Here is a 24,566-nt window from a genome sequence, read left to right as displayed (position 1 = left end):
GATGACCTGCAAGGTCCCTTCCAACTCTAACATTCTATGATTCTACGTAGGGCTATCTTTCGGCCTATGCTCCTGCAGAGTGCAGGGGGTTGAACTAGATGACCTGCAAGGTCCCTTCCAACTCTAACATTCTATGATTCTAACTCCCTGAATTGGGCTTGGGAGCAGATCGGTAGCCAGTGCAATTGCTGTCATCTCACAGTGCTGCGCTCCCGATGGCTGCCTGCAACCAGCGGTCTCCCCGTAGCGTTCTGTGCTGGCTGCAGCTTCTGAATGTTCTCCAAGGGCAGCCCCAAGCCAAGTGCACTTGCCGTCTCGGCTAGACGGTCTGGCACGGAAGTCTATGACGGCCAATCGAGCGCGCGGCACAGCTTAAGAAGAACTGAAGGTGAACACTCGGGCCCCTCTCGGTCTCAACCTTCCAACAGGCAGCCAACCGACGGACAGCCCTGACCACCACCCCCAGCTCGGCTCCGCCCCAGGGGAGAAACACACGCATCCCGGATGCGTTCGGACTGAATCAGACCACGGCGCGGACTCGTTTCCAGAAAGTTGGCTTTACTTGGCAGTACAGAAGTCATCTGGAGCCTTTCCCGGACAGGCGGCCGGGCTCCGTCAAATCAATACTGCGGTCCAGTTTGGTCCACCTGAGAAGCCGCACGTGGTACAGGGGGAGGGGGGTGGAAAGGGGGAGGGGAAACCTTGCAAACACAGACATACACCGCTGGCCTGCTTTGGAGGTGTTTTGCTCTTGCACCGATTTATTAGTATCGCTTTTTGAAACACAAAAGAGAGGCCGTGTCCCAACAGATGTAAACGGGTTCGAGAAGCTTTTAGTGGGGGGGGGGGAGGACAGGGAAAGGGAGGAGTGTGCTGGGGGGGGGGAAATCCTGCCATGGGGCTACAGTTGCTGTGGACTTTGGCCATAATAACAGCTTGCCATGAAGTTAAGACCAGATGGGAAAAGGCTGCTTGGGATGAAGGCCCCCCCCCCAGCTGGAGGCTGTTCACGGGTTCCACGCACCCATGGTTGGGGGGGGGGGGGGGTGGCCGCCGCCGCTTGGACAGAAGCAGAGACTGAAAGGGGAGAAAGGGTTACGGAAGGCGACGCAGGCGTTCGAGTCATCCATGACCCGAGATCAGCGAGAGGCGTTTAAACGGGTGCTGATCTTTCACCAACGTTAGGGACCGTTAAATCAAAGCGTGTCAGTATCGGGCCAGATTTTGACACAGCCGCCTCGTTTTAAAGAATCGACACGTGATTACATCCGGGGGGGGGGGGGGGGAGCATTTTTGCCAGTGAAGGACTTTTTTTTCCCTTTCAGTCTCTTGAGACAGGATTACAAAAAGCAGGCCTTACAATATCGAATTTTCAGACGGTGCTCGCTTCAGTTCCTCTGTGCGCACACCCCGCCGGGCCGATCGAGAGCTCGGATTGAGACTCCGCCACCCTCGCTACTGCGTCTCCTCCTCGCCGTAGATGTCGTTCTTCTTCCGCTTCATCTCTTCGAAGTCAAAGTCTACGCCCATCATCCGCTTGTAAATATCTTTGATGTCGTCGCACGTCGTCTCAAAGTGGGTGGTTGCGTCATAGGTGCGGGAAATGAAGATCTGGAGGAAAGGGAGACAGAGGGGTTCGTCAGATCTGTAGCTGCGAATGCCCCTCCACCCAGAAATGCTTCCAGCAGCTCCCCAGTAGTTCATACAAACCTGGCTCTCTTTGCCCAGGTCAGTTGGTGCAAACAGGTCACAGACGCTAACAAACCTAGAAGCGAGGAGAAAGTCATTTAAGGAGTGTTAGAGATCCAGTGGAGTGCACTAGACATCTATGATTACGCAGGTCTGCCCTGTGGTTGAGGAACAAGGAAATAGTGATCTGTCTGAAGAAGTGATTTGTCTGGTTCAATAAAGACCAAAGCATTGACACAAATACAATCATGTGAGCACAATCAAATCCAATCTGAAAGTAGAGAAGTTTCCTCTTGAGATGAAGACGTGTGAAGAATGATAAACGAAGAATCCTGATATTAAGAACTCCGTTTCGAAGAAGTTCCTCAGTAACTGAAACAATGAATCTTGGAATAGGTTATATGCACTCTTGTGAGTTACAGCAAACAGCAAACTCTTGCTGTAACTCACAAGAGTGCATATAACCTATTTGAAGATATATTGTTTCAGTTACTGAGGAAGTTCTTCGAAACGGAATTCTTAATATCCGAATCCTTCGTTTATCATTCTTCACACGTCTTCATTTCAAAAGGAAACTTCTCTACTTTAACACTGGATTTGATTGAGCTTACATGATTGTATTTGTGAATGCTTTGGTCTTTATTGAAGCAGTGTTAGCGTCTTCTTCACACAGATCACTATTCCCTTGTATACCTACGCTGTGAGTTCCTCTGTGGTTGCTGCGGTAGAGGAACTTCATATACTCCCTTCCCAGGGCTTTTTTTGTAGAAAAAGTCCAGCAGGAACTCATCAGCATAACAGGCCACACCCAGCAGCAGAAACTCATTGGCATATTAGGCCACACCCCCTGACTGGACCACTCATTAGCATATTAGGCCGCACCCCCATGTTACCAGAAGTGTGATCATCCAGCCACACCCACCTTTTGCTTCTTATTCTGTTAACCTTGTTTGTTGTCCAAACCCAGGGCCTTGTTTTGTAGCAGGGACTCCTTTGCATGTTAGGCCACACACCCCTAATGTAGCCAATTCTAATGAGTTTCTGCTGTTGGGTGTGGCCTATTATGCTAATGAGTTCCTGCTGGGTGTGGCCAACTTGGGAGCCAGCCGGAACTCTGTTCCTGTGCGTTCCTGCCCCAAAATAGCCCTGCTCCCTCCCAATGGAACATGATCCATTGGCTTTTCCCACCAGTTCAGAGGCAGAGTGTGGGTTACACACGGAGAGGGGCCAGTGATCATCCTCTGGCAACTACACATAAAAGATCTTGGGAAGAGAGACTGGAGAGGAGTGGCTGCCAATCAGAGCTGACAATACCAGGCTGGATGGATGTTTCACGTGACTATGTTGGTCTAACCTCGCGGGGAGGGCAGGGTGAAAATGTTAACAATAAATAAATAAATTAGGCAGACGCAGTTGAGTGTGACTCCACGTGTGTTTTCCTACACCAGGGGAATCTCTCCCTACAGAAAAGATCTCAAATGAGGAGACTCTCTGCTATCATTCCTCACGGATTCGGAAAACTAACATGATTTCCATGGTAATAAGTAGGGATGGGCACGAACCGGCTCATGAACTACAGTTTTTCACGAATTTTGGCCAGTTTACAAAGTGACGTTTGTGAACTGATTCGCCGGCACGAAGTCCTACGAATTTTGATGCAGTTCATGGTGGTTCAGAGCCATTTAAACCCCTGCTTTCTCCTCCCAGAGGGTTTTCGCAGAAAGCAGGGGTTTAAACTTTAAGTGGCTCAAGAATGACAAACTGAACTGCAAAAATGCGGTTTGTGCCCATCCCTGGTAATAAAGCTTTCAAGAGTCAAAGCTCCCTTGGTATCCCACACCCGAAGCTCTTTGGGAGCCAGGGAGGAAAGCTGAACAGAAGTGTCCTTAAGCGAACAGTACTACGATGCCAGTCTGCGTATATGACCAACCCCACTCCTGCTTTGCCCCTCTGATCTCTCCCATGCCACGCAAACAGAGGCCAGACTGAAATGGGCCACTGGCAAGGAAAAGGAGATAGCCAGGTCCCCTCTGTGGGGCTAGGCGTGAGTGCTTACTTCTGCTCAACAGGCTCCAGGAGCTCCAAGGCGGGCTTGATCTCCTTCTCCGGGTCATTCGTCTCCACCGTAGTGCTCACAATGGCGATGTACTTCCCTTGCGCTGCCACATTGTGTGCGGAAGAGATCATGCAGACGTAGATGTCTGAAACAGACCAAAGGAACTCTACTAGAAGTCTCCATTTTATCCACAGCACTATGATAGCAGTGGGAACAGAACTTAGTTAGATAATGAGAAGGGAAGGCAGGGAGGGTTGCATCAGTGCTGTTCTTGTGGCCCTTTTTTAAATGCCCCAGGGAAATGCCAATCACCACTTTGGGGTCACCAAGGAATTTTTCTTCAGGTCTTTTTGGCCAGGGATCCTGGAGGAGTTTTTTTTGTCATCTTCTGGGCATGGAACAGGGGTCACTGGGTGTGTGTGAGGGGGGGAGGTATTTATGTATTTCCTACATTGAGCAGGGAGTTGGACAAGATGACCCTGGAGGTCTCTTCCAACTCTATGATTCTATGACTAAATGACCCTAGAGATAATAGAATCATAGAATGTTAAGAGTTGGAAGGGACCTTGCAGGTCATCTAGTCCGACCCCCCGCACTCTGCAGGAGCACAGCCGAAAGATAGCCCTGCAACATACCTGAAAGCTGGTCGTCCAGCCACTGCTTGAAAACGTCTAGTGAAGGAGCACCCACCACCCTCCCGAGGCAGACTGTTCCACTGCTCAACCACTCTTACAGTTAGGAAGTTTCTCCTGATATTTAGCTGGTATTGACTCCCTTGTCATTTCCACCCATTAGATCTAGTCTTGCAATCCAGAGCAAGAGAGAATAGATCTGCTCCAGCTTCTACATGACAGCCCTTCAGATACTTGAAGACTGCCATCGTGTCCCCTCTAAGCCTTCTCTTTCCCAGGCTAAACAGACCCAACTCTTTCAGCCTTTCCTCATAAGACTTGGATTCCAACCCTCTCACCATCCTGGTTGCCCTCTTCTGGACACGCTCGAGCTTGTCAACATCCTTCCTGAAATGTGGTGCCCAAAACTGGACACAGTCCTCCAGTTGAGGCCTGACCATAGCAGAACAGAGCAGAACGACCACCTCCTGTGATCTGGACACAAGGCTTCTGTTCATGCATCCTAAGATTGCATTCGCTTTCTTCGCAGCCACATCGCACAGAGATCCCATGACTAGATGACCCTGGAGATCTCTTCCAACTCTGTGATTCTATGACGAGACGACCCTAGAGGTCCCTTCCAACTCTATGATCCTATGAATGCTTTAGCACCTGGGGCAGGGGTCCCCAAATTTTTTGAGCCTGTAGGCACCTTTGGAATACTGTCAAAAATGGCTGCCGTGGCCGGTGGAGATAACCACAAAACGGCCACTGCAGGAGGTGGAGCCACACACAGAGGAATCCCAATTGCAGGGGAGGAGTGTAGTAATTCTGAAGTGGGCTCCAGCCCCCCAAATCTGACGCTTGAGATCCGTTCTTACAGCGCCAGCTGGCTCCTGCTTGTCCGGCCTGCGACAGACTAACACAATGGGAATCCCTTCCAAGACGGCTTTGCCCCCCAATCCCATGAGCAGCCCCACCGAGACAGCCTTGCTAAGTGAAGTCGCACCGACCACCTCGACGGGAGTCCCAAGGGGAGAGGCTGCTTCTCCCCCGCCCCCGGATCGGGGATCCCCCGGCCAGACGTACCGGACTTCCTGTTGACCTGGTTCTGGGGAATGATGATCTGGCACGAGTTGGCGTCGTTGGTGGTCTTGATCGGGTGGTTCAGGATGCAGATGACCCGGATGACTTTGCCAACTTTTTTTACTTTGTCGGGGACGTAGCTGGGGTCGCAGATGAGCTGCTTGCAGCGAGCGATCTGGGGGACGAGGCGAGGTTTTAGAACAAAGGGCTCCCCGTTGAGCATGATAGCATGGATGAAAGATATAGGGCAGTGGTGGCGAACCTATGGCACGGGGGCCAGAGGTGGCACTCAGAGCCCTCTCTGTGGGCACGCGTGCCATCGCCCCAGTCAGGCCCAGACCATCATTAAAGTGTCGAATTCTCTGCCAAATAATTCTAAGTAAATGAAAGCATTTGGGATTGCTTTCCTTACTTTGTTTGGATCATCTTAAGTTAATGTATGAGTTGTTTTTTCTAAAGTAAAACCTCAGTATTCAGGTTAAATTGCCGTGTTAGCACTTCGCGATAAATAAGTGGGTTTTGGGTCGCAGTTTGGGCACTCGGTCTCTAAAAGGTTTGCCACCACTGATATAGGGCATACGATAGCTATAGATCAATGGGCAAATACATGGGAATCATTGAAATATATGACAGCGACTAATTATAAAGAATATATCTATAAAGTTTTTCACCGGTGGTACTGGTCTCCAGAAAAGATAGCTAATTGTCAACCATCGATATCTAAAATATGTTGGAAGTGTAAAAGAAACGTGGGGACTTTCTTCCATATGTGGTGGCGTTGTGGGAAAAACAATATATATTGGAAGATGATACAAAAGATAATTTCATATATCATGAAGTTAAACCCTGGTCCTAACTCCTGAAATAGCTTTATTGAATATGATACCCGGGGATTACAAACAAAATGATAAATATTTGTTTAATATTTGGCCAACCAATCCACCGCTGAAAAGATCGCCAGAAAAGGAGCCAGAAGCCGAAGCTGAAGACGACGGGGCCGACCCGAGAAAAGAAACCCCCCTCCACTGGGTGCTGGTAGGGATGTCCCCACCCCTAAGAATTGTGGCCATAGGTTAGGGATAAGGAATAACTGTAGCTGCTCAGAGGCCCCTTTGGGGGTTAGAGCGGGGTAGCAAGTCGAAGAAATAAATAAATAAATAAATAAATAAATAATATATATATATATTGACAACTGCAAGGATATTGTTGGCCAGATACTGGAAACAAGATAAATTCCCCACAAGAGAGGAAATACTATGTAAATTGATGGAAGTAGCAGAAATGGACAAAGTTTAATTCTTCAAGGGAAAGATGAAAGTGTATTTTTTGAAAGATGGGAAAGCCTGTATAACTGGATTAACAAAGTATGGAAAATATAGACTCAAATGTATATAAGGATGATTATATGTAAATGATAATTAATGGGGATTGGTTTTAAACTGTATAGTATGTTTTAAATGTATAGGATGTTTTTATTGTTGCAAGATTCCTTGCCCTGTAAGCCGCCCTGAGCCCTACGGGGGAGGGCGGGGTATAAATTTGATTAATAAATAAATAATAAATAAATAATAAATAAGTGGAAAACTGATAAATAAAATTTACCAAAAAAAAAGAACAGTGGTTCCCCAAGCCTTTTTGACCCTGTGGGCACCTTTAGAATTTTGACACAGAGTTGTGGGTGCAACCCCAAAATGGCTGCCGCAAGAGGCGGAGCCAGCCACAAAATGGATGCCACAGGAGGCGGAGCCAGCCACAAATTGTCAGGGACTGAGGTTGTGCAGAACTCTAACAGTAGCTCATAAACATTTCAGGCAGAAGCTTTGTTTTAACAGGATGCTTTAAAAATGCACATAATTGTTTAAAATCATTTTTTGCCTACACATAAGAACATAAGAACATAAGAGACGCCAATGTTGGATCAGGCCAAAGGCCCATCCAGTCCAACACTCTGTGTCACACAGTGGCCAGAAATACCAGTGCCATCAGGAGGTCCAGCAGTGGGGCCAGGACATTAGAAGCCCTCCCACTGTTGACCCCCCCCCAAGCACCAAGAAGACAGAGCATCACTTGCCCCAGAGCCCCTAGCTATACCTTGTGGCTAATAGCCACTGATGGACCTCTGCTCCATATGCTTATCTAATTCCCTTTTGAAGCCGTCCATGCTTGTAGCACCCACCACTTCCTGTGGCAGTGAATTCCATGTGTTAATCACTCTTTGGGTGAAGAAGTACTTCCTTTTATCCGTTCTAACCCGACCGCATGAAGCGCTGAGCTAAAAACCTTCATCTGGGAGTGTGTGCCTTCATTTTTATTTATTTATTTATTCATTAGATTTGTACCCCGCCCTCCCCAACGGGCTCAGGGCGGCTACAACAGAGGCCATTGCCATAATAACAGTTAAAACAACATAAAAACAATCATTAAACAGTATAAAACAATCATTAAGTAAAGTGCAGTGCTCTTGATGTTAATTTTTTCTTAATCCAAGATGAGTTCCATTCAACATCCTAACCTGACAACATACATTCTTTGGTTAACTAGGCGTCTGCCCAGGGCCGGCTCACCTCCAGATCTAATCCGCAGTCGAAGATGGCAACTCGGTGGTGGTACAGTGGCGGCTCCTATGCAAAGGCCTGGCGGAAGAGCTCCGTCTTGCAGGCCCTGCAAAACTGCGCCAGGTCCCGAAGGGCCCGAACCTGCTCTGGGAGCTCATTCCACCAGACAGGAGCTGCCGCCGAGAAAGCCCTGGCCCTGGTTGCAGCCAGCTTGATGTCCTTGGGACCGGGAACCACCAGTAGGTGCTGCGACCCCGACCATAGCGCTCTTGGGGGAACATATGGAGAAAGGCGGTCCCTTAGGTACGCTGGACCCTGGCCATCAAGGGCTTTTTAAAGGATTTGACCTGACTATCCCTTTTACATGAGATGGGGGAAACCCACCTGGCCCTTCCCACTTTCTAAAAACATTTCACCGGCAACAGGAAAGGTATTGGCGGGTGATGCACTGTCCACGGGCACCACACTGGGACGCCTTGCTTGAGAAAGACAAAGCCAGGGGCTGTGATGCTGAAACTCAAGCTATGACTGGTCACAAGGAAAAAGTGACAAGACTAGATTCTGTGTGTGTGTTTGGAGATGCTGTGATATGAGAGAGACAAGTATGGAAGAGTTTTGAAGAGAGTCTGTGTGACTCTGGGAGTTATGAAGGATTCTGTGTGTGAAGCTTGAAGAGAGAACCAAGTCTGTGTGACTATGGAATTCTGAGTCTAATTCTGTGTGAATAAGACCAACAGTTTAGTCTGTGTGACTAAGAGAGCTGCGCGGCTACATATATGAGTGTATAAGCCTGTCAGAGTGACGTTTGGAGTTTGAGAGACTGTGGCACCAAGCTTTGCCAGTTATATTTACGAGTTCCTTTCTTCAGCAACTGTTCAAAATAACCAGAAACCTATTTTAGTTCTTTATTAAATAAATCATTTTTGTTTAAAATTATCCCAGAAATCAGTGAAGTACTTCCTCAGGGCCACATAGTCCTCTGAAATGCCCAGACCCTAGGTCATACTACCTGGTGGCAGCATAAAACTACCAAGTTTATGTACTCAGAGAGTGTTTAAAGGTAAAACCGTTTCCCCTATAAGCAAGGACGCCACACACTCACTCAAGATCTGTTCAGTTTTACATCCTGATTTTCCAGCAGGAAGTACAGGGCAGCTGTATTCCCTTCCCCTTTCACCAAGGGACTCCACTGGGGTAGGGGGAGGTGTAAAAGGGACCAATGGGATTAATCAGCTGTACTTCCTGGATACCCCTCAACAAAGCAGGCAGCCAACCACAGGCACGGCTGCATCAATTGGGGGGGGGGGGGATAGCTGCAGGTAAAAGAGGTCACTTAACGTCACAAGGCTTTTAAGTACCCCAAAAGACTTCTCCAATTTGGCTCTCTCAGGCCACAGTCTACTTAACCCAGCATATGTTTTGAGAGCCAGCCAGGTAGCTCAAAAGAAGAGCCAGGGTAAAGCCTGCCTGGTACTGGGCTGCCCAAGATATGCCAAACAAAATATCCACACTCCTGACTTGTTCATTTTAATGTAAGGGCACGGGCAGACAGGGTGCATCAACTATGCTTCCTGGATACCCTCAACAAAACGGACTTCCTGGCTGCACTCCATGTGTAAAGCACATGTGACTTCTGGCAGAGACACCACCTTTATGTGAGACGCTGCCAAGCCAGAAGCAGTTCTGAAAAGCGGTGTCATTATCCAAGTAGGAATCCACAAAAAGGAGACCAGAATAATTCCCTTCGTTTTTCTGCTGGGCAAGGGGAATGTGGCCAAGTGGATTCTGTGCAAACACAGGGGGGGCTTAGTCATACTCAACCCATTTTCAGAGCTGCCCACTAGACCTCAAGTTTGCAGGCAATAAGTCAGAATGCATTCTCGTACCTCCCCTTCAGAATTCACTCCAACCACTCGGCCGTTTTCTATAACAATCTCCTCGATCGGCTTGTTCAGCATGTAGGTGCCGCCATAGATGGCACTTAACCTGGAAACAAAAAACAAGGATTTTAGAAGAAGAGGAGGAGGAGAAGGAAGAGGAGGGAGGAAAAGGAGGAGATTGGATTCATATCCCACCCTTCACTCACAGTCTCAGAGCGACTTACGATAGAGAGTCACGGATATCACATCAAGGAACATTCTAAGAATCTAAGAGCCTTCGGCAGATAAACCGCAAATAAACTAAATGTTTAGATTTTATCGTGACCCCACTGGAAGCACAGACGCCTGCTTCAACAAGTATCTTCAGCAGGTCAGGAACTACAGACCTTCACACTGGGAGGCACTGACGTCGCATGAGGATGAAATGATAAACCCAGAGAAATGTACACTATTCCTTTATACAAAGGAAGGCCGGGGCACTGGGAAAGCGGTCAACCCAGCTAACAAGAATGTCACATCAGCTGTACTGCAAAGCTCTATAGCAGGGGTGTCAAACATGTGGCCCGGAGGCCGGATCAGGCCCCCGGAAGACTTCTATCAAACCCGCGGTGGAACTGGCTGTCTTCTGCTGCTTCTTCCCATTCTGCTGTGGTTTGGCAAGCCTCCTTGACACCCCCCGTATGGCATAGCGGTGGCTGACAGATGTTTTAAAGACAGACACAGAGGCTCACGGCTGAGGAATGTCTCTCACCTGGCAAAGCCCTGGGGCAGCTCCCCCAGGCCATAGAGCGGATACAGGTAGGGGCTTTTGCCATATCGAGCCAGGGACTCGCTGTACAGTTTGATCCGGTTGATGGTTTCTTGGCAGGGCTGGTCTAGGTAGCTGAGGAAAGGGGGGAAGAGGCAATAAGCAAAGCGGTAGTAATAGGGAGCTGTGGCCCAAGTGCCTTTTCTCTGCTCTCCCCCAAGGGCTTCCCCTGCTTCGACAACAGGTCCGCAACTTATCCCGTGAATGCTACTTTCTCACGCAGACCCTCTCCACTAGGGCAGCTCACTTGCGTTCTTTACTGCACCTGACATTTCTGGAACCACAAACAGGCCCATAGCCAGGATGCTGTAGCTTGTGGGGCAATTTTTTTCCCCCTGGTGGGGCCTGCCGTTATTTTTCAAATAAAAATATTGTCTGTAAATAACTGTACCTCCCTCTGTTCTCCTAGCCTCCCTTGCCCGTCTCCATCCACACAATCCTTTATAAAATGTAAAATCTTGCTTGAAGAAAACCGGGGGGGAGGTATCCCTTTAAGTGAGGGGGCGGAGCCCTGAATAGCCCCCACCGTAATTTTGGGCCAGACCACAAATACCATCCGGGCTACTCCTCGACTATTAGGATTCAATGCAGGAAGTAGATACTTGTGGGCAGGGCTCTTTTCGTAGCAGGGACTCCTTTGCATATCAGGCCACACACCCCTAATGCAGCCAATCCTCCAAGAGCTCACAGAGCTCTTCTTACAGGGGGCTACTGTAAGCTCTTAGAGGATTGGCTACATTACGGGTGTGTCGCCCAAGGCTCTTTTTGTAGCAGGAACTCCTTTGTGTATTAGGCAACACACCCCTAATGTAGCCAATCCTCTAAGAGCTTACAGAGTTCTTCTTACAGGGGGCTACTGTAAGCTCTTGGAGGATTGGTTACATTACGGGTGTGTCGCCCAGGGCTCTTTTTGTAGCAGGAACTCATTTGCATATTAGGTGACACCCACCTAATGTAGCCAATCCTCCAAGAGCTTACAGTAGCCCCCTGTAAGAAGAGCTCTGTAAGCTCTTGGAGGATTGGCTACATTAGGGGTGTGTCGCCTAATATGCAAAGGAGTTCCTGCTACAAAAAGAGCCCTGCGAGTTGTGGGCAATGTTCCCTCTAAGCTGTGGAGTCTTGTGAGCCAAAATTCTACTTTGTGAGCTACTGGCATTAAAGTTGTGAGTGATTGATTTAGCTACTGGATAAATTAGTTTGCTCTGGAGCCCTCCTTCCTGAGCTGAGACAAAAATGTGTGAGCCGGAGGCTAAAAAACTGTGAGCTAGCTCACGCTAACTCAGCTTAGAGGGAACACTGGTCACCGTGTTAATCTGTATGTAGTAGCAGAAAAGCACAAGAGTCCAGTGGCACCTTAAAGACCAACAAAATTTGTGGCCAGGAGGTGAGCTTTTTTGAGACCCTGCTCACGTCGAGTGAGCAATGACTCACCAAAGCTCCTCCCCTGACACAAATTTTAGCGATTTAGCTACTGCATAAATTAGTTTGCTCTGGAGCCCTCCTTCCTGAGCTGAGACAAAAATGTGTGAGCCGGAGGCTAAAAAACTGTGAGCTAGCTCACACCGACTCAGCTTAGAGGGTACACTGCTTGTGGGTGAACAACCCACACGACACGTGAGATTCTGTGCTTCCCAGGTAAGCCTCCAGGCCTCCTGAACAAATTGGAACAAACTGTCACATGGTCTCAAAGATTGGCTTTCTATTCGCTACAGAGCCCACCGGTGGCTTGCCCCGCTACGGCCCTGGCCTCAGAGGCGCTCCTGCAGGTTGGATCTTGGTCCCGCCCACCTTGGCACGCACGGACACGCACCCCCCCCCCCGGGGGCAAGAGGAAGGGCAGCCGCTTACTCGTCAGTCCTGTACAGCGCAAGAGCGTGGCCGGTGAAGTCAATCACGTCCTGGCCCAGGTCAAACTTCTTGTACACGTCCCTCATGGTGGTCTTCTTGGGATCAACCCCTTCAAAGGTGCGGGCGTCGTTCTCGTCAAAGTTGGCGATGTAGACCAGGAACTTACGAAAGCGCCGTTTCTCGAACAAGCCCATCAGACCTGCAAGGCCGGGAAACCGTCAGATCTGAGCGCGTCCTTCATTGTGCCATCCAGGAGCAAAGACACTGCTTGGACAACGTGAGACGCCCTCCCCACCAAGTGCAGCTCAAAACATTGGCAATCTGATGCACAGGATTCAAATGCATTTGCACCAGCTAGGCCTGTAATTCCTATTCACCAAAACCACTGCACTGGATCGAGACGTGAAGCACTAAACCAAATGCCCAGTCTCACCCAAGAGTCCCCAAACTTTTCCAGCTGGTTGGCGCCTGTGGAATTCTGAGATAACGTCAGGGTTCATTTCCTGCGGGAGCGTACAGGAGCAAAGCTCCGGCAGTAAGGAACCCAGGGGGCAGGTACATGCAACAAGCCCCGCCCCCTGCTCCCAGCAGCCCTTAGTCAGGCCACGAGGAGCAAGAAGCTGCCAGGTAAGTTGCAGAGCCCCCCCCCCCGGCCCACCTTCAGGTACAAGCTCTCCCTCCTCTCTGAGGGCAAATCTGCACGCCCCCCCCCCAATAGCTAGCAATCCAAAACAGTCCAGTGGAGCCTGAGCGGTGGGTGTTGCCTTCTGACACACTTCCAGTGATGTCAGGGGGTGTGGCATATGCAAATAAGTTATGCTAATGAGTTATGCTAATGAGCTTCTGCCCTTCTTTTTCTACGAAATGACCCCTGGATAACGTGATGGGAGCAGCCAGAAAGTGGCTGCTGCAGGAGGCGGGGCCGGCCACAAAACAGCTGCCGCGGCTTACCTTCGCTCCCTCAGTGACAATCCCTGTGCTGTGGTAGCAGCTACTGCCAAAGCCATGTTTTTTAAAAAATCTGCCAATCAAACCTTCAATGGCCAATCAGGAGCCTGCCCACTTTCAAAACACACTTGGTGGGCACCAGGAAAGGTGCTGGCGGGAGCCACGGCAACGCCGGCAGGACTGCGGCTGGGAGAAAGCGCCATCTACTCACTGGAGGCCAGGGCTTCCACCTCGGTCGAGGGAACTTTGTAGATCTTCCCCCCCTTGTAGACAAAGCTGCCTTCGATCACTTTGAAGTCCAAGTAGCGGGTCACTTCGGTATACAGCAACATCTTCACCAGCTGGCCTGCAAACGAGAGAGGCTTCTTTTTAATCAGCAGGAGTGAAGGCGCGAAGCTATATTCTGCTGAAGCGGAGCCTCGGCCCACCAAGGTCAGCGTGGTCCTCTCAGACCGGCGGCAGCTCTCCAGGGTCTCTAGGAGAGGACTTTCACAGCACCTACTGCCAGATCCTTTTAACTGGAGATGCCGGGGATTGAACCTGGGACCTTCTGCATGCCAGGCAGGTATCCTGATCCCTAACCCATGGCCCCCTCCTACCAAGTAAAAAAAAAAAAAAAGCTCCACAGCTCAATGGTTCTCTTTTCAACTTCTGGGGCTCAACAAATGCACCTAAAGAGAGCCAGGTCCTTCTACCCCGGAAGTCCTTGTGTTTCTGGTCATCATCTGCACAAGCGCAGAAGGGCAATCCACAGCAGGCAGTCATCCAACCCAGACCTGTGGCCAAGCAATTAATCTTACCCAGTGTCCTTTCATGTGGACAAACAATACATGTGAACATGGGCAGCTGATTTTTCCTGAATTAGATCACTGGTCCTCCAAGGTCAGTAATGGCTACTTTGACTGGCAGCCGCATTTATTAGCATTTCCATCACTGCAATATTTTTAACTGGGGATGCCGGGGATTGAACCTGGGACCTTTTGCATGCCAAGCAGCGGCTCTGCCACTGAGCCATGGCCCCTCTCCTGAATGGAACACTGACATGTAGCTGTCTTCTACTGAGTCACACTACTAGTCCATCAAGGGCAGTACTGCCTACGCAGACTAGCAGTGGTTCTTCAGGGTTTCAGGCTGAGGTCTTTCCCATCCCCTCCTGCCAGATCTTTTCACTGGAGACGCGGGGGATTGAACCTGGGGCCTTCTGCGTGCCAAGCAGAGGCTCTGCCGCTGAGCCACGGCCCCTCTTTACAGCTCTCCAGGGTCTCAGGTTGAGGTCTTTCCCATCACCTCCTGCCTGGTCCTTTCTAACTGGAGATGCCGGGGACTGAACCTGGGACCTTCTGCGTGCCAAGCAGAGGCTCTGCCGCTGAGCCACGGCCCCTCTTTACAGCTCTCCAGGGTCTCAGGTTGAGGTCTTTCCCATCACCTCCTGCCTGGTCCTTTCTAACTGGAGATGCCGGGGACTGAACCTGGGACCTTCTGCGTGCCAAGCAGAGGCTCTGCCGCTGAGCCACGGCCCCTCTTTACAGCTCTCCAGGGTCTCAGGTTGAGGTCTTTCCCATCACCTCCTGCCTGGTCCTTTCTAACTGGAGATGCCGGGGACTGAACCTGGGACCTTCTGCGTGCCAAGCAGAGGCTCTGCCGCTGAGCCACGGCCCCTCTTTACAGCTCTCCAGGGTCTCAGGTTGAGGTCTTTCCCATCACCTCCTGCCTGGTCCTTTCTAACTGGAGATGCCGGGGACTGAACCTGGGACCTTCTGCGTGCCAAGCAGATATTCTACCACTGAGCCCTGGCCTCTTTCGCAAGAAGCCGCCTTATACTGAATCAAGCCACTGGTCCGTCGAAGCCAGTAGCATCTATTCAGACTGGCCGTGGCTCTCCGGGGTCTCGGGGAAAGGGTCTTTCCCATCACCGACCGCCTGATCCTTTTCCGTTGGAGATGCTGGGATGGAACTTGAGACCTTCTGCCTGCCAAGCAGAGGCTCCGCCACTGAGCCCTGGCCCCTCCCCTCCGAATGAGCTGAAGGGGACCTTCAGATTCACGGGAAGGGAAAAGATTTGGGAGGCAAGTCACCCAAGCCATCCAATGATGACACTGCTCTCCAGAGACAGAAACACGGCTTCATTGTGCTGCCCTTGACATTTTGAAAAGGGAAGGAGCCGACATCTGATTCCGAGAGGTCAGCTGCAGTCCCGACCAGCACAAAGCAGAACTTAGGCTCTCAAGTGTAGTCCCTGTTTGTACACAATCCGGCCCTTTGCAAGTTTCCCACACTTGATTTAAGTTCACCCTGTGAGGGTGAAACAGAGAAGCAAGATGAATTTACGTGACCGAGCTATGCCTTGGGTTCGTTATTGTTTCTTCCTTTGCAGTGAAGTCGCAGCCGACTTATGGCCAACCCCGCGGGGTTTTCAAGGCAAGACGCGTTCAGAAGTGGTTTGCCATTGCTTGCCTCTATGTCACGACCCTGGTATTTCTTCATAGGTTCCCATCCAAGTACTGACCAAAGGGAACCTCCACATTCAGAGGCACTAAACCTCTGAATCCCAGAGTCAGGAGGCAACATCAGGGGACACTATGCCCTGTTGCTGGCCCTCCACTGGAACTGGCTGGCCCCTGTGTGACACAGGATGCTGGGCTAGATGGACCCTCACTGGTCTAATCCAGTAGGGCTCTTCTGATGTTCTTATGAAGGCCTCAGCCTCTGTGCCCTGTTGTTGGCCCTCCAGAGGAACTGGCTGGCCCCTGTGTGACACAGGATGCTGGGCTAGATGGACCCTCACTGGTCTAATCCAGTAGGGCTCTTCTGATGTTCTTATGAAGGCCTCAGCCTCTGTGCCCTGTTGTTGGCCCTCCAGAGGAACTGGCTGGCCCCTGTGTGACACAGGATGCTGGGCTAGATGGACCCTCACTGGTCTAATCCAGTAGGGCTCTTCTGATGTTCTTATGAAGGCCTCAGCCTCTGTGCCCTGTTGTTGGCCCTCCAGAGGAACTGGCTGGCCCCTGTGTGACACAGGATGCTGGGCTAGATGGACCCTCACTGGTCTAATCCAGTAGGGCTCTTCTGATGTTCTTATGAAGGCCTCAGCCTCTGTGCCCTGTTGTTGGCCCTCCAGAGGAACTGGCTGGCCCCTGTGTGACACAGGATGCTGGGCTAGATGGACCCTCACTGGTCTAATCCAGTAGGGCTCTTCTGATGTTCTTATGAAGGCCTCAGCCTCTGTGCCCTGTTGTTGGCCCTCCAGAGGAACTGGCTGGCCCCTGTGTGACACAGGATGCTGGGCTAGATGGACCCTCACTGGTCTAATCCAGTAGGGCTCTTCTGATGTTCTTATGAAGGCCTCAGCCTCTGTGCCCTGTTGTTGGCCCTCCAGAGGAACTGGCTGGCCCCTGTGTGACACAGGATGCTGGGCTAGATGGACCCTCACTGGTCTAATCCAGTAGGGCTCTTCTGATGTTCTTATGAAGGCCTCAGCCTCTGTGCCCTGTTGTTGGCCCTCCAGAGGAACTGGCTGGCCCCTGTGTGACACAGGATGCTGGGCTAGATGGACCCTCACTGGTCTGATCCAGCAGAGCTCTTCTGATGTCCTTAGGGGCAAACCTACGTAGCTTCTGAGATCTCAGGAGACTGGGCTAGCTTGGGCTATCCAGGTCAGGGCATTATGTTTCTAGAAGCATCCACTGAAGGCCATTGGTGGACGTGACTAACATTAACCAGTGGCTGCGGGCAAGTTAGCCACCACAGCAGATGGAGCTGGCCTTGGCGTGGTACTGACCAGGCAGTGAGCAGCTGGGCTTTCGGGCAGGCCAAAAACTTTTTTGGTGCTGGACAACACACAAACTGGGCACATACACAAATGCTACATTGACGAAGGAACAGTGAAAGTAAGGCTGAAATGTACTCCTTTCAGGACTGACTAATAAAGATGATCACGTTTATGCCACCTTTCCGCCCGATCAGGGTCCACAAGGCGGTGAACGTCAACATTAGAACATTTCAGCGACTAAAAATACAGTTAAGAATTATTGTATGTTGTGGAGATTTTGTTGAGCTGTTATGGCCTAAGGCCACATCAAGAAATCATCATTTACATTATATTTATAGTTAAAAATGTACAATAATTGAATTAAAAACACATAAACAAATGTTAGAAGGAAGGAGGGCCAGGAACCATTACTGGGGGTTATGCCAGACGAAACAAAAAAAGTCTTCCATCTGTTGGTGAAAGACACTGATGGAGACAGACTAACTTCACTGGGGAGGAGCTCCAAAATTTTGGTGCCACGACGGAGGAGGCCCCGTCTCTGGCTGCTGCCCCATTTGGCTCCAGAAGGCCAGGGCCGCCAAAGCAGGGCTTCCAAAGACGACTGGAGTGTCCAGGGAGATTCATATGCAGGGCCGGCTCGCTCACTAGGCAAACTAGGCGTTCACCTAGAGCGGGCTGGCCCTTAGGGGCGCCAAACTGCACCCCCCACCAAAAGGGCCCCCCCGCCGCCAAAAGCCCTGCATGCATCTGACCAGGGGACCGCCGCCGCCTCTTTCATCCCGAGTCCGGCGCCCAGAAGTGGGTGGGGAAGGAAGGAGGGAGGAAGCACCCCCCCGCGCTCGGGAGACCTGTCCTCCTGAGGTACAGGTGGCCTGCAGGATAGGAAGGAGGTGGACGGCGCCGCCTGAAGGGCCCAGTGGCAGGGCGGCTCAGGTAGGCGTGCCTGGTGCATAGAGGGGGCTGGAGCAGACCCGCCGCCGCTTCCTCCTCCGAGACGGGCCTGCTCGGACAGAACGACTCCTCCACGCCACCCTCGGTGAGCCTCCTTGGTGCCGCCCCCACAGGGAGCGAGGGGACGGGCCGCACACGGCTGGGGGGGGGTCCCGGTCCCCTGGAGGGAAGGAGAGACGGGGGGAAGCGGGCGAGGGGGGAAAGAAAAAGCAGAACGGCCGCCCTCCGAAGAACCTTGTAGCCCCCCCACACACCTGATGTGCCCAGCTTAGCCCCCGTCTTGGGCGCCGGAGAGGCACGCGGTGGTAGGGGGCGCCACAAGGTGAAGGGGGCGCCACAAGGCAGCCTCGCCGGGGGGGGGGGCGCTAGTTTCGCCTAGGGCACCGAAAAACCTCGGGCCAGCCCTGTTCATATGGGATTGTTCTTCACACCGGCAAGCTGCTGGGCGGTGTCTCTTTCATTTCACAGAAGCCGTGCAGTGGACCCCCGTGGTAGCTAGCCCGGAAGCAGGCTCTTCGTGTGTGAACTGGGTGCCAGCAGGCTCGCGCAGAGGAGAGAAGAGAAGGCAGGCACTTCCAGACCATTTCTGCAGTAGTGGAATTCCCCACAATTGTTTTTGTTGTTGGCCCCCTATTCCGCGCATTGACGTTTTTAAAACCGTGCGTTCTGTGAAATTTCCAGCAGAAGATTCTTTTTTCTTCACCAGGCGCAAACTTGAAGTTTCCTCCCTCCTACTCTGCGTTTTTGGAACCCCCAGTTTAAGCGCGTTCCGGAAACACGGGGTAAGGAGGAGAAAACTTCGGGTTTGCGCCTGGTGAGGAAAAAAACCTACTGTGGGAAATTTCACATAACGCACCGTTTTAAAAATGTCAACACGGAGAGTTGCACTACAGCAGAAATGGTCCCACTCGTGTGCCAGAACTTAAAAAGGTAAACAGAATAGGGGGCCAACAACAAAAACAATGCATATCGTATAAAAAGATACAAGTATTTATTAACAAAGAATTAAAAAACACATAAGGGACCCAACCATACCTCATGTAAAAATACCAAAATCTAGCACACAAGGGCCAATGGACTTGACCTGACGCGTTTCGGCCTGTATAGGCCTTCTTCAGAGGTCAAACACAATGGGTGGGTTCAGACGGGCCGTTTAGTCCCCTTTCGGCACGCTTCAGCAACAGATTTTATATCCACATTCACACACCCAACATCTGCGCACTGTCCCCAGCCGTCGCTTTCCAGCTCAACCCCCCTTTAAAACGGAGTATTTTGTTACCAGGTCCCCAAGGGGTGTTTTCCTGATTCTCCGGTTCCAGCCGCACTTTTCTGACATCTGATCGCTCCTGCGGTGTCGAGCCACTTCCGCTCTTCGCCCGCCATTTTATTTTAGCGTCGGCGGTATGCACACAGGCAGAGCTCCACTCTCGCATTATTAAAAACAATGTTTAAACAGTGCCTAGTTTTGTTGGTTAGATGAGTTCGGGATCGCGCGGAGGCCAGTTTCGGGGTAAATGTTTAAAGGGAAGTGTTACAGCAGTTGGGTTGAAGTGGAAGTTGCTGTTCTGCGCACGCGCAAAAATTTTAATTCTACAGATGGCTGCCTGTGCGCATGCTCAAACTGAGAGAGGGAAAAAACACCGATGCACGCTCCCGCGCATGGACGGTGGGGAGCGATGTGGCTGCGCAGCGATCCGGAACAAGTTGAGTGTGATCGCGATTCTCCAGGTTAAAAAACCAACAACAACACATTGGGACCGGAGAAATTTAAACCGCTCCCAGCACGCCGTCTGACTGCACCCAATGAGGAGCATATTGGCTTATATCGTTAGGTATCACTTATTTATTCATTTTACTATATTTACTGTTTTTTTACAGCAATTCTTTTCTGGTCCATCTTGTATCTATGTTGTATAATTGTATGATCGTACTGTATTATGATATAAGCCAACACACTCCCCTTATTGTGTTTGACCTCCGAAGAAGGCCTATATCCATTAAGTTTTTATTGTTGGCCCTCTATTCTGTTTGACTTACCCTTTTTAGGTTCTGGATCCCAGATTTCAGGATTAAGTCCCGTCCCCCCCCCTTTTGCTCCACTCACGTGCCACCAAATGTTCCCGGACATTGGCGGAGCCTGGAAAAAAGGAAGCCCCGTTGCTTCATTTGAGTCAGGAGAAAGACAGTCAAGACACTCTTGGCCACTCACCGTTCGCCATCAGGAATTTGGGAATCAGGTCCACGTTCCAGTCTCTTCCTCGGCCCATCGACTCCGTCGGAGATCCCGGTAGATTGAACCGTTTGTACAGCTTGAAGGACAAAGGAGTCACACAATTAGGACAGTAACACTGCTAGTGAGAGGGGGAACAGGAGTCTCCTAGCAGGACTACACAGACCGCGCCTTCCCCACCGAGGTCTTGTTCACAATTTATTTATTTATTTATTTATTTTGATTTCTATCCCACCTTGCCTGACAATGGTGGAGGCAGACCAGGAAGAAGAAGAAGAAGAAGAAGAAGAGAAGGGACTGGATTTATACCCCGCCCTTCACTACCCAGAGGAGTCTCAGAGCGGCTTACAAACTCCTTTCCCTTCCCCTCCCCACAACAGACACCCTGTGAGGCAGGTGGGGCTGAGAGAAATTTCTCGAGAACTGTCCTTGAGAAAACTGCTCTATGTTGTACTATATAATAAAGGTAAAGGTTTCCCTTGCTCTAAAGCCAGTCGAATCCGACTCTAGGGTTGCAGTGCTCATCTCCGTTTCAAAGCCGAAGAGCCAGCGCTGTCTGAAGACGTTTCCGTGGTCATGTGGCCGGCACGACTAAACACCAAGGCGCACGGAATGCTGTGACCTTCCCACTGAAGTGGTACCTATTTATCTACTTGCAATTTCTTGCTTTCGAACTGCTAGGTTGGCAGGAGCTGGAACTAGAGACGGGAGCTCCCTCCGACATGCGGCACACTCAGGTCTCGAACTGCTAAGCTACCGACCTTCCATAGCCTGCAGTTCAGCGTCTTAACCACTTGAGCCACCACAGCTCCTGCACAGATCTTAAAGGTAAAGGTTCCCTTGCTCAAAAGCCAGTCGAATCCGACTCCAGGGTTGCGGTGCTCATCTCCATTTCAAAGCAAAGAGCCAGCGCTGTCCGAAGACGTTTCCGTGGTCATGTGGCCGGCATGACTAAACACCAAGGCGCACGGAACGCTGTTATCTTCCCACCGAAGCGGTACCTATTTATCTACTTGCAATTTCTTGCTTTCGAACTGCTAGGCTGGCAGGAGCTAGAACTAGAGACGGGAGCTCACTCCATCATGCGGCACACTCGGGTCTCGAACTGCTGAACTACCGACCTTCCACAGCCTGCAGTTCAGCGTCTTAACCACTTGAGCCACCGCAGCTCCGTACTATATAATAGATAAGATCAATGTTAAAAATTAAAATATAAGTTTTTAAGTTAATAGGTGATATATATTTTAAGCTATACTCTTATGCCATTATACCATATATATCTAGTTAAACATTTGTTAAGCTATTATATCATATACTTTGTTACAAATATATAAAAATTTTGAAGGAGGAAGGTCCTTAATTGCTGTGAAATTGCCCTCATCATAGGTGTTTTTGGTAATGTCCCTATCCCTTCTTTTTTTTCTATATCCCTTATAATATAATTTAAAACATTTTTAAAGAGAGAGAGCTTTGAGAGAACTTGCGACTGACCCAAAGTCACACCAGCAGCTGCATGTGGAGGAGTGGGGAATCAAACCCGGTTCTCCCAGACTAGAGTCCGCGCTCCTAACTGGCTCTCAGAGGGGTCACAAAAAGAGCTGCAGCTCAGTTCTGACTGCAAAATTAGCAGGAGAGGGGTTTAAAAAGTGTAGAGCAGGAAGAGATAAATGCTAGTTACATGTCTATTCAAGAGAGTCACAATCAGAACCCTCAACCATTCCCCGTTGCCTGTTTACAGCCACTTGCCAAGTTTTATCCCACTAAAAACAGAAGAGAATGTAGACCTCTGGCTCCGGTCCTTCTATCAACCCACGCCCCCCCAGGGCTTACGAACAACAGAGACTGTCAGCTCTGTGATCTGCACAAACCCGTATTGCTAGGGAAAAATCTCATCCCGCCCATTAGCTAGACTTGTTCAAAGGAAACACGCCCATTTAGAGAACTGAGCGCTTCTAGAAAAAGGAGGTTTTCAGCGGGGCTCGGCTATGGACACAGAGAGGCGGCTAATTCATTACAACTGAAACGGTTCCCAACAAAGCCAATCAGAACGCATACTCACATCTTCCAGGGGGGTGATAGAGGCGCTTTCCCCTCCGTAGTACGCATTGCGATCCATGTGAAGGACCTTCTTTCCGTTCACCGACATGATGCCAGAGAGGATGCATTCCTGCGTAGAAGAGACTACATTAGACCACAGAAACCCCTGGGCTGTGAGTATCCTTCATTCTGCAACTGCAAACACTTGCAGAGGAGCCAGGAACTCCCCACCACCACCACCAGAAGATCTTGGGGTACGGGTTAAACTGTAATTTAAATATGAGCAGCCAGTGTGATGCGGCGACAAAAAAGGCTAATGCGATCTTGGGGTGTATCAACGGAGGCGTAAAATCCAAATCGCAAGAAGTCATAGCCCTGCTGCACTCTGCATCGGTCACGCTGCACCTGGAGTTCGGTCTGCAGTTCTGGAGGCCTCATTTCAAAAAGGATGTGGACAGAATGGAGCGAGTGTAGAGGAGAGCGACGAGGGTGATCGGGGGCCTGGAGACCAAGAAGTCCTAAGGCCGAGGGACTTGGGGAATGTTCAGTCTGGAGGAGAGGAGGTGGGGGGGGCAGGATTGCTCTCTTTAAGCATTTGAAGGGCTGTCATTTAGGGCAGGGCGGGGAGCTGTTCCTGCTGGCAGCAGAGGAGAGGACTACGCAAGGATGGGTTTAAACTAAGGTCGGGAAGGTAGAAGAAGAAGAGATTGGATTTATACCCCTGCCCTTCAGTACCCAAAGGTGTCTCAGAGCGGTTTACAAACTCCTTTCCTTTCCCCTCCCCACAACCAACACCCTGTGAGGTAAGCGGGCTGAGAGAGCCCTTGACAGAAACTGCTCTTTTTCAAGAACAGCTCTTGTCAGAACTATGGCTTGCCCAAGGTCATCCAGCCAGGTGCACTTGGAGGAGTGGGGAATCAAACCCGGTTCTCCCAGATTAGAATCCACACTCTTCACCACTAGACCAAACAAGAGAAGAAGAGACTGGATTCATACCCCGCCCTTCACTACCCAAGGGAGTCTCAGAGCGGCTTACAAACTCCTTTCCCTTCCCCTCCCCACAACCAACACACTGTGAGGTAGGCGGGGCTGAGAGAGTTCTTGACAGAAACTGCTCTTATCAGACCTACAGCTTGCCCAAGGTCATCCAGCAGCTGCACATGGAGGAGTGGGGAATCAAACCCGGCTCTCCCAGATTAGAGTCCGCGCACTTAAGCACGACACCAAAACTGGCTTTCAAACTGGTACCAGCTGGATCTTAGGAAACACTTTTTCAGAGCCAGAGTTGTGCAATGGTAGAATCAGCTCCCTGGGGAGGTGGTGAGCTTCCCCCCTCCCTGGCAGTCTTGAAGCAGTGGCCGGACAAACCCTCGGCAGGGATGGTGTCGGCAGTTCCTGCGTTGAGCAGGGGGTCGGGACTAGATGGCCTGGATGTTCCCTTCCAACTGTGTGATTTCCTGATTCTAAGGAAGCCAAGAATCCCCAACCCATTTGGGGCTGTGGGCGCCCTTTGGAATTCTGACAAAGTGGCTGATGCAAAGTGGCTGTTGCAGGAGGTGGGGCCAGCCACAAAACGGCTGCTATAGCTTACTTTCACATGGTGAAGACGCTTGTGCCGTTTAGGGGTGTGCATTTCGGGATCCCGAACCGGAAAAAAAGCCGAAAATAACGTTTTTCGGCTTTTTTCGGCTTTTGCAATCCCGAAATGGCTTCCTATGCATTTTCCCGAATCCCGAAAAAAAATCCCGAAAAAATTCGGGTCCATTATAACCAATGGGGCCATTGAAGTCAATGGCAAAAAACCTCTTGAAACTTTGCAGGGGGCTGGGGGGGAGGGGGTAGAGCCTCCAAATTTGGACCGTGGCTGCTCACGCCTCTCCCCGAAAGACCCCCAAAGTTTCGAGAAGATTGGTCCAGGGGGTCCGATTCCAGGGGCATCCAAAGAGGGTGCCCCCAGTCCCCCCAGATCAGCTTGCTGTATTCCCGGTTTGCTGCCGAAATTCGGCGGCAATGCATTTCAATGGGATTTTAACCTTCTGCTTTCCTTTTTGCAGACCCCTAGGGGGGGGTTAGAGGGAGAGGCTCCAAACTTGGAGGG

At 50.6% G+C, this 24,566-nt stretch overlaps 1 protein-coding gene across 1 annotated transcript; it reads right to left on the bottom strand.

Moving 5' to 3' along the window:
* Positions 1-557: 557 nt before the first annotated feature.
* On the bottom strand, positions 558-24,101 carry GDI2 (GDP dissociation inhibitor 2). The gene is made up of 11 exons (XM_015429671.1): positions 24,060-24,101; positions 22,491-22,598; positions 20,411-20,510; positions 13,693-13,827; positions 12,534-12,732; positions 10,629-10,760; positions 9,884-9,983; positions 5,446-5,617; positions 3,746-3,890; positions 1,711-1,765; positions 558-1,611 (listed from the first exon to the last, which is right to left on the bottom strand). Exons 1-11 carry the CDS (start codon positions 24,099-24,101, stop codon positions 1,456-1,458), a joined length of 1,344 nt encoding a protein of 447 aa, XP_015285157.1. The 3' UTR covers positions 558-1,455.
* Between the last annotated feature and the right edge of the window lie 465 nt (positions 24,102-24,566).

The sequence above is a fragment of the Gekko japonicus genome, unplaced genomic scaffold, assembly GCF_001447785.1.
Source record: "Gekko japonicus isolate JY-2015 unplaced genomic scaffold, Gekko_japonicus_V1.1 scaffold696, whole genome shotgun sequence".
NCBI classification, from domain to species: Eukaryota; Metazoa; Chordata; class Lepidosauria; order Squamata; family Gekkonidae; genus Gekko; species Gekko japonicus.
This window is presented reverse-complemented; position numbering and strand designations above follow the sequence as displayed.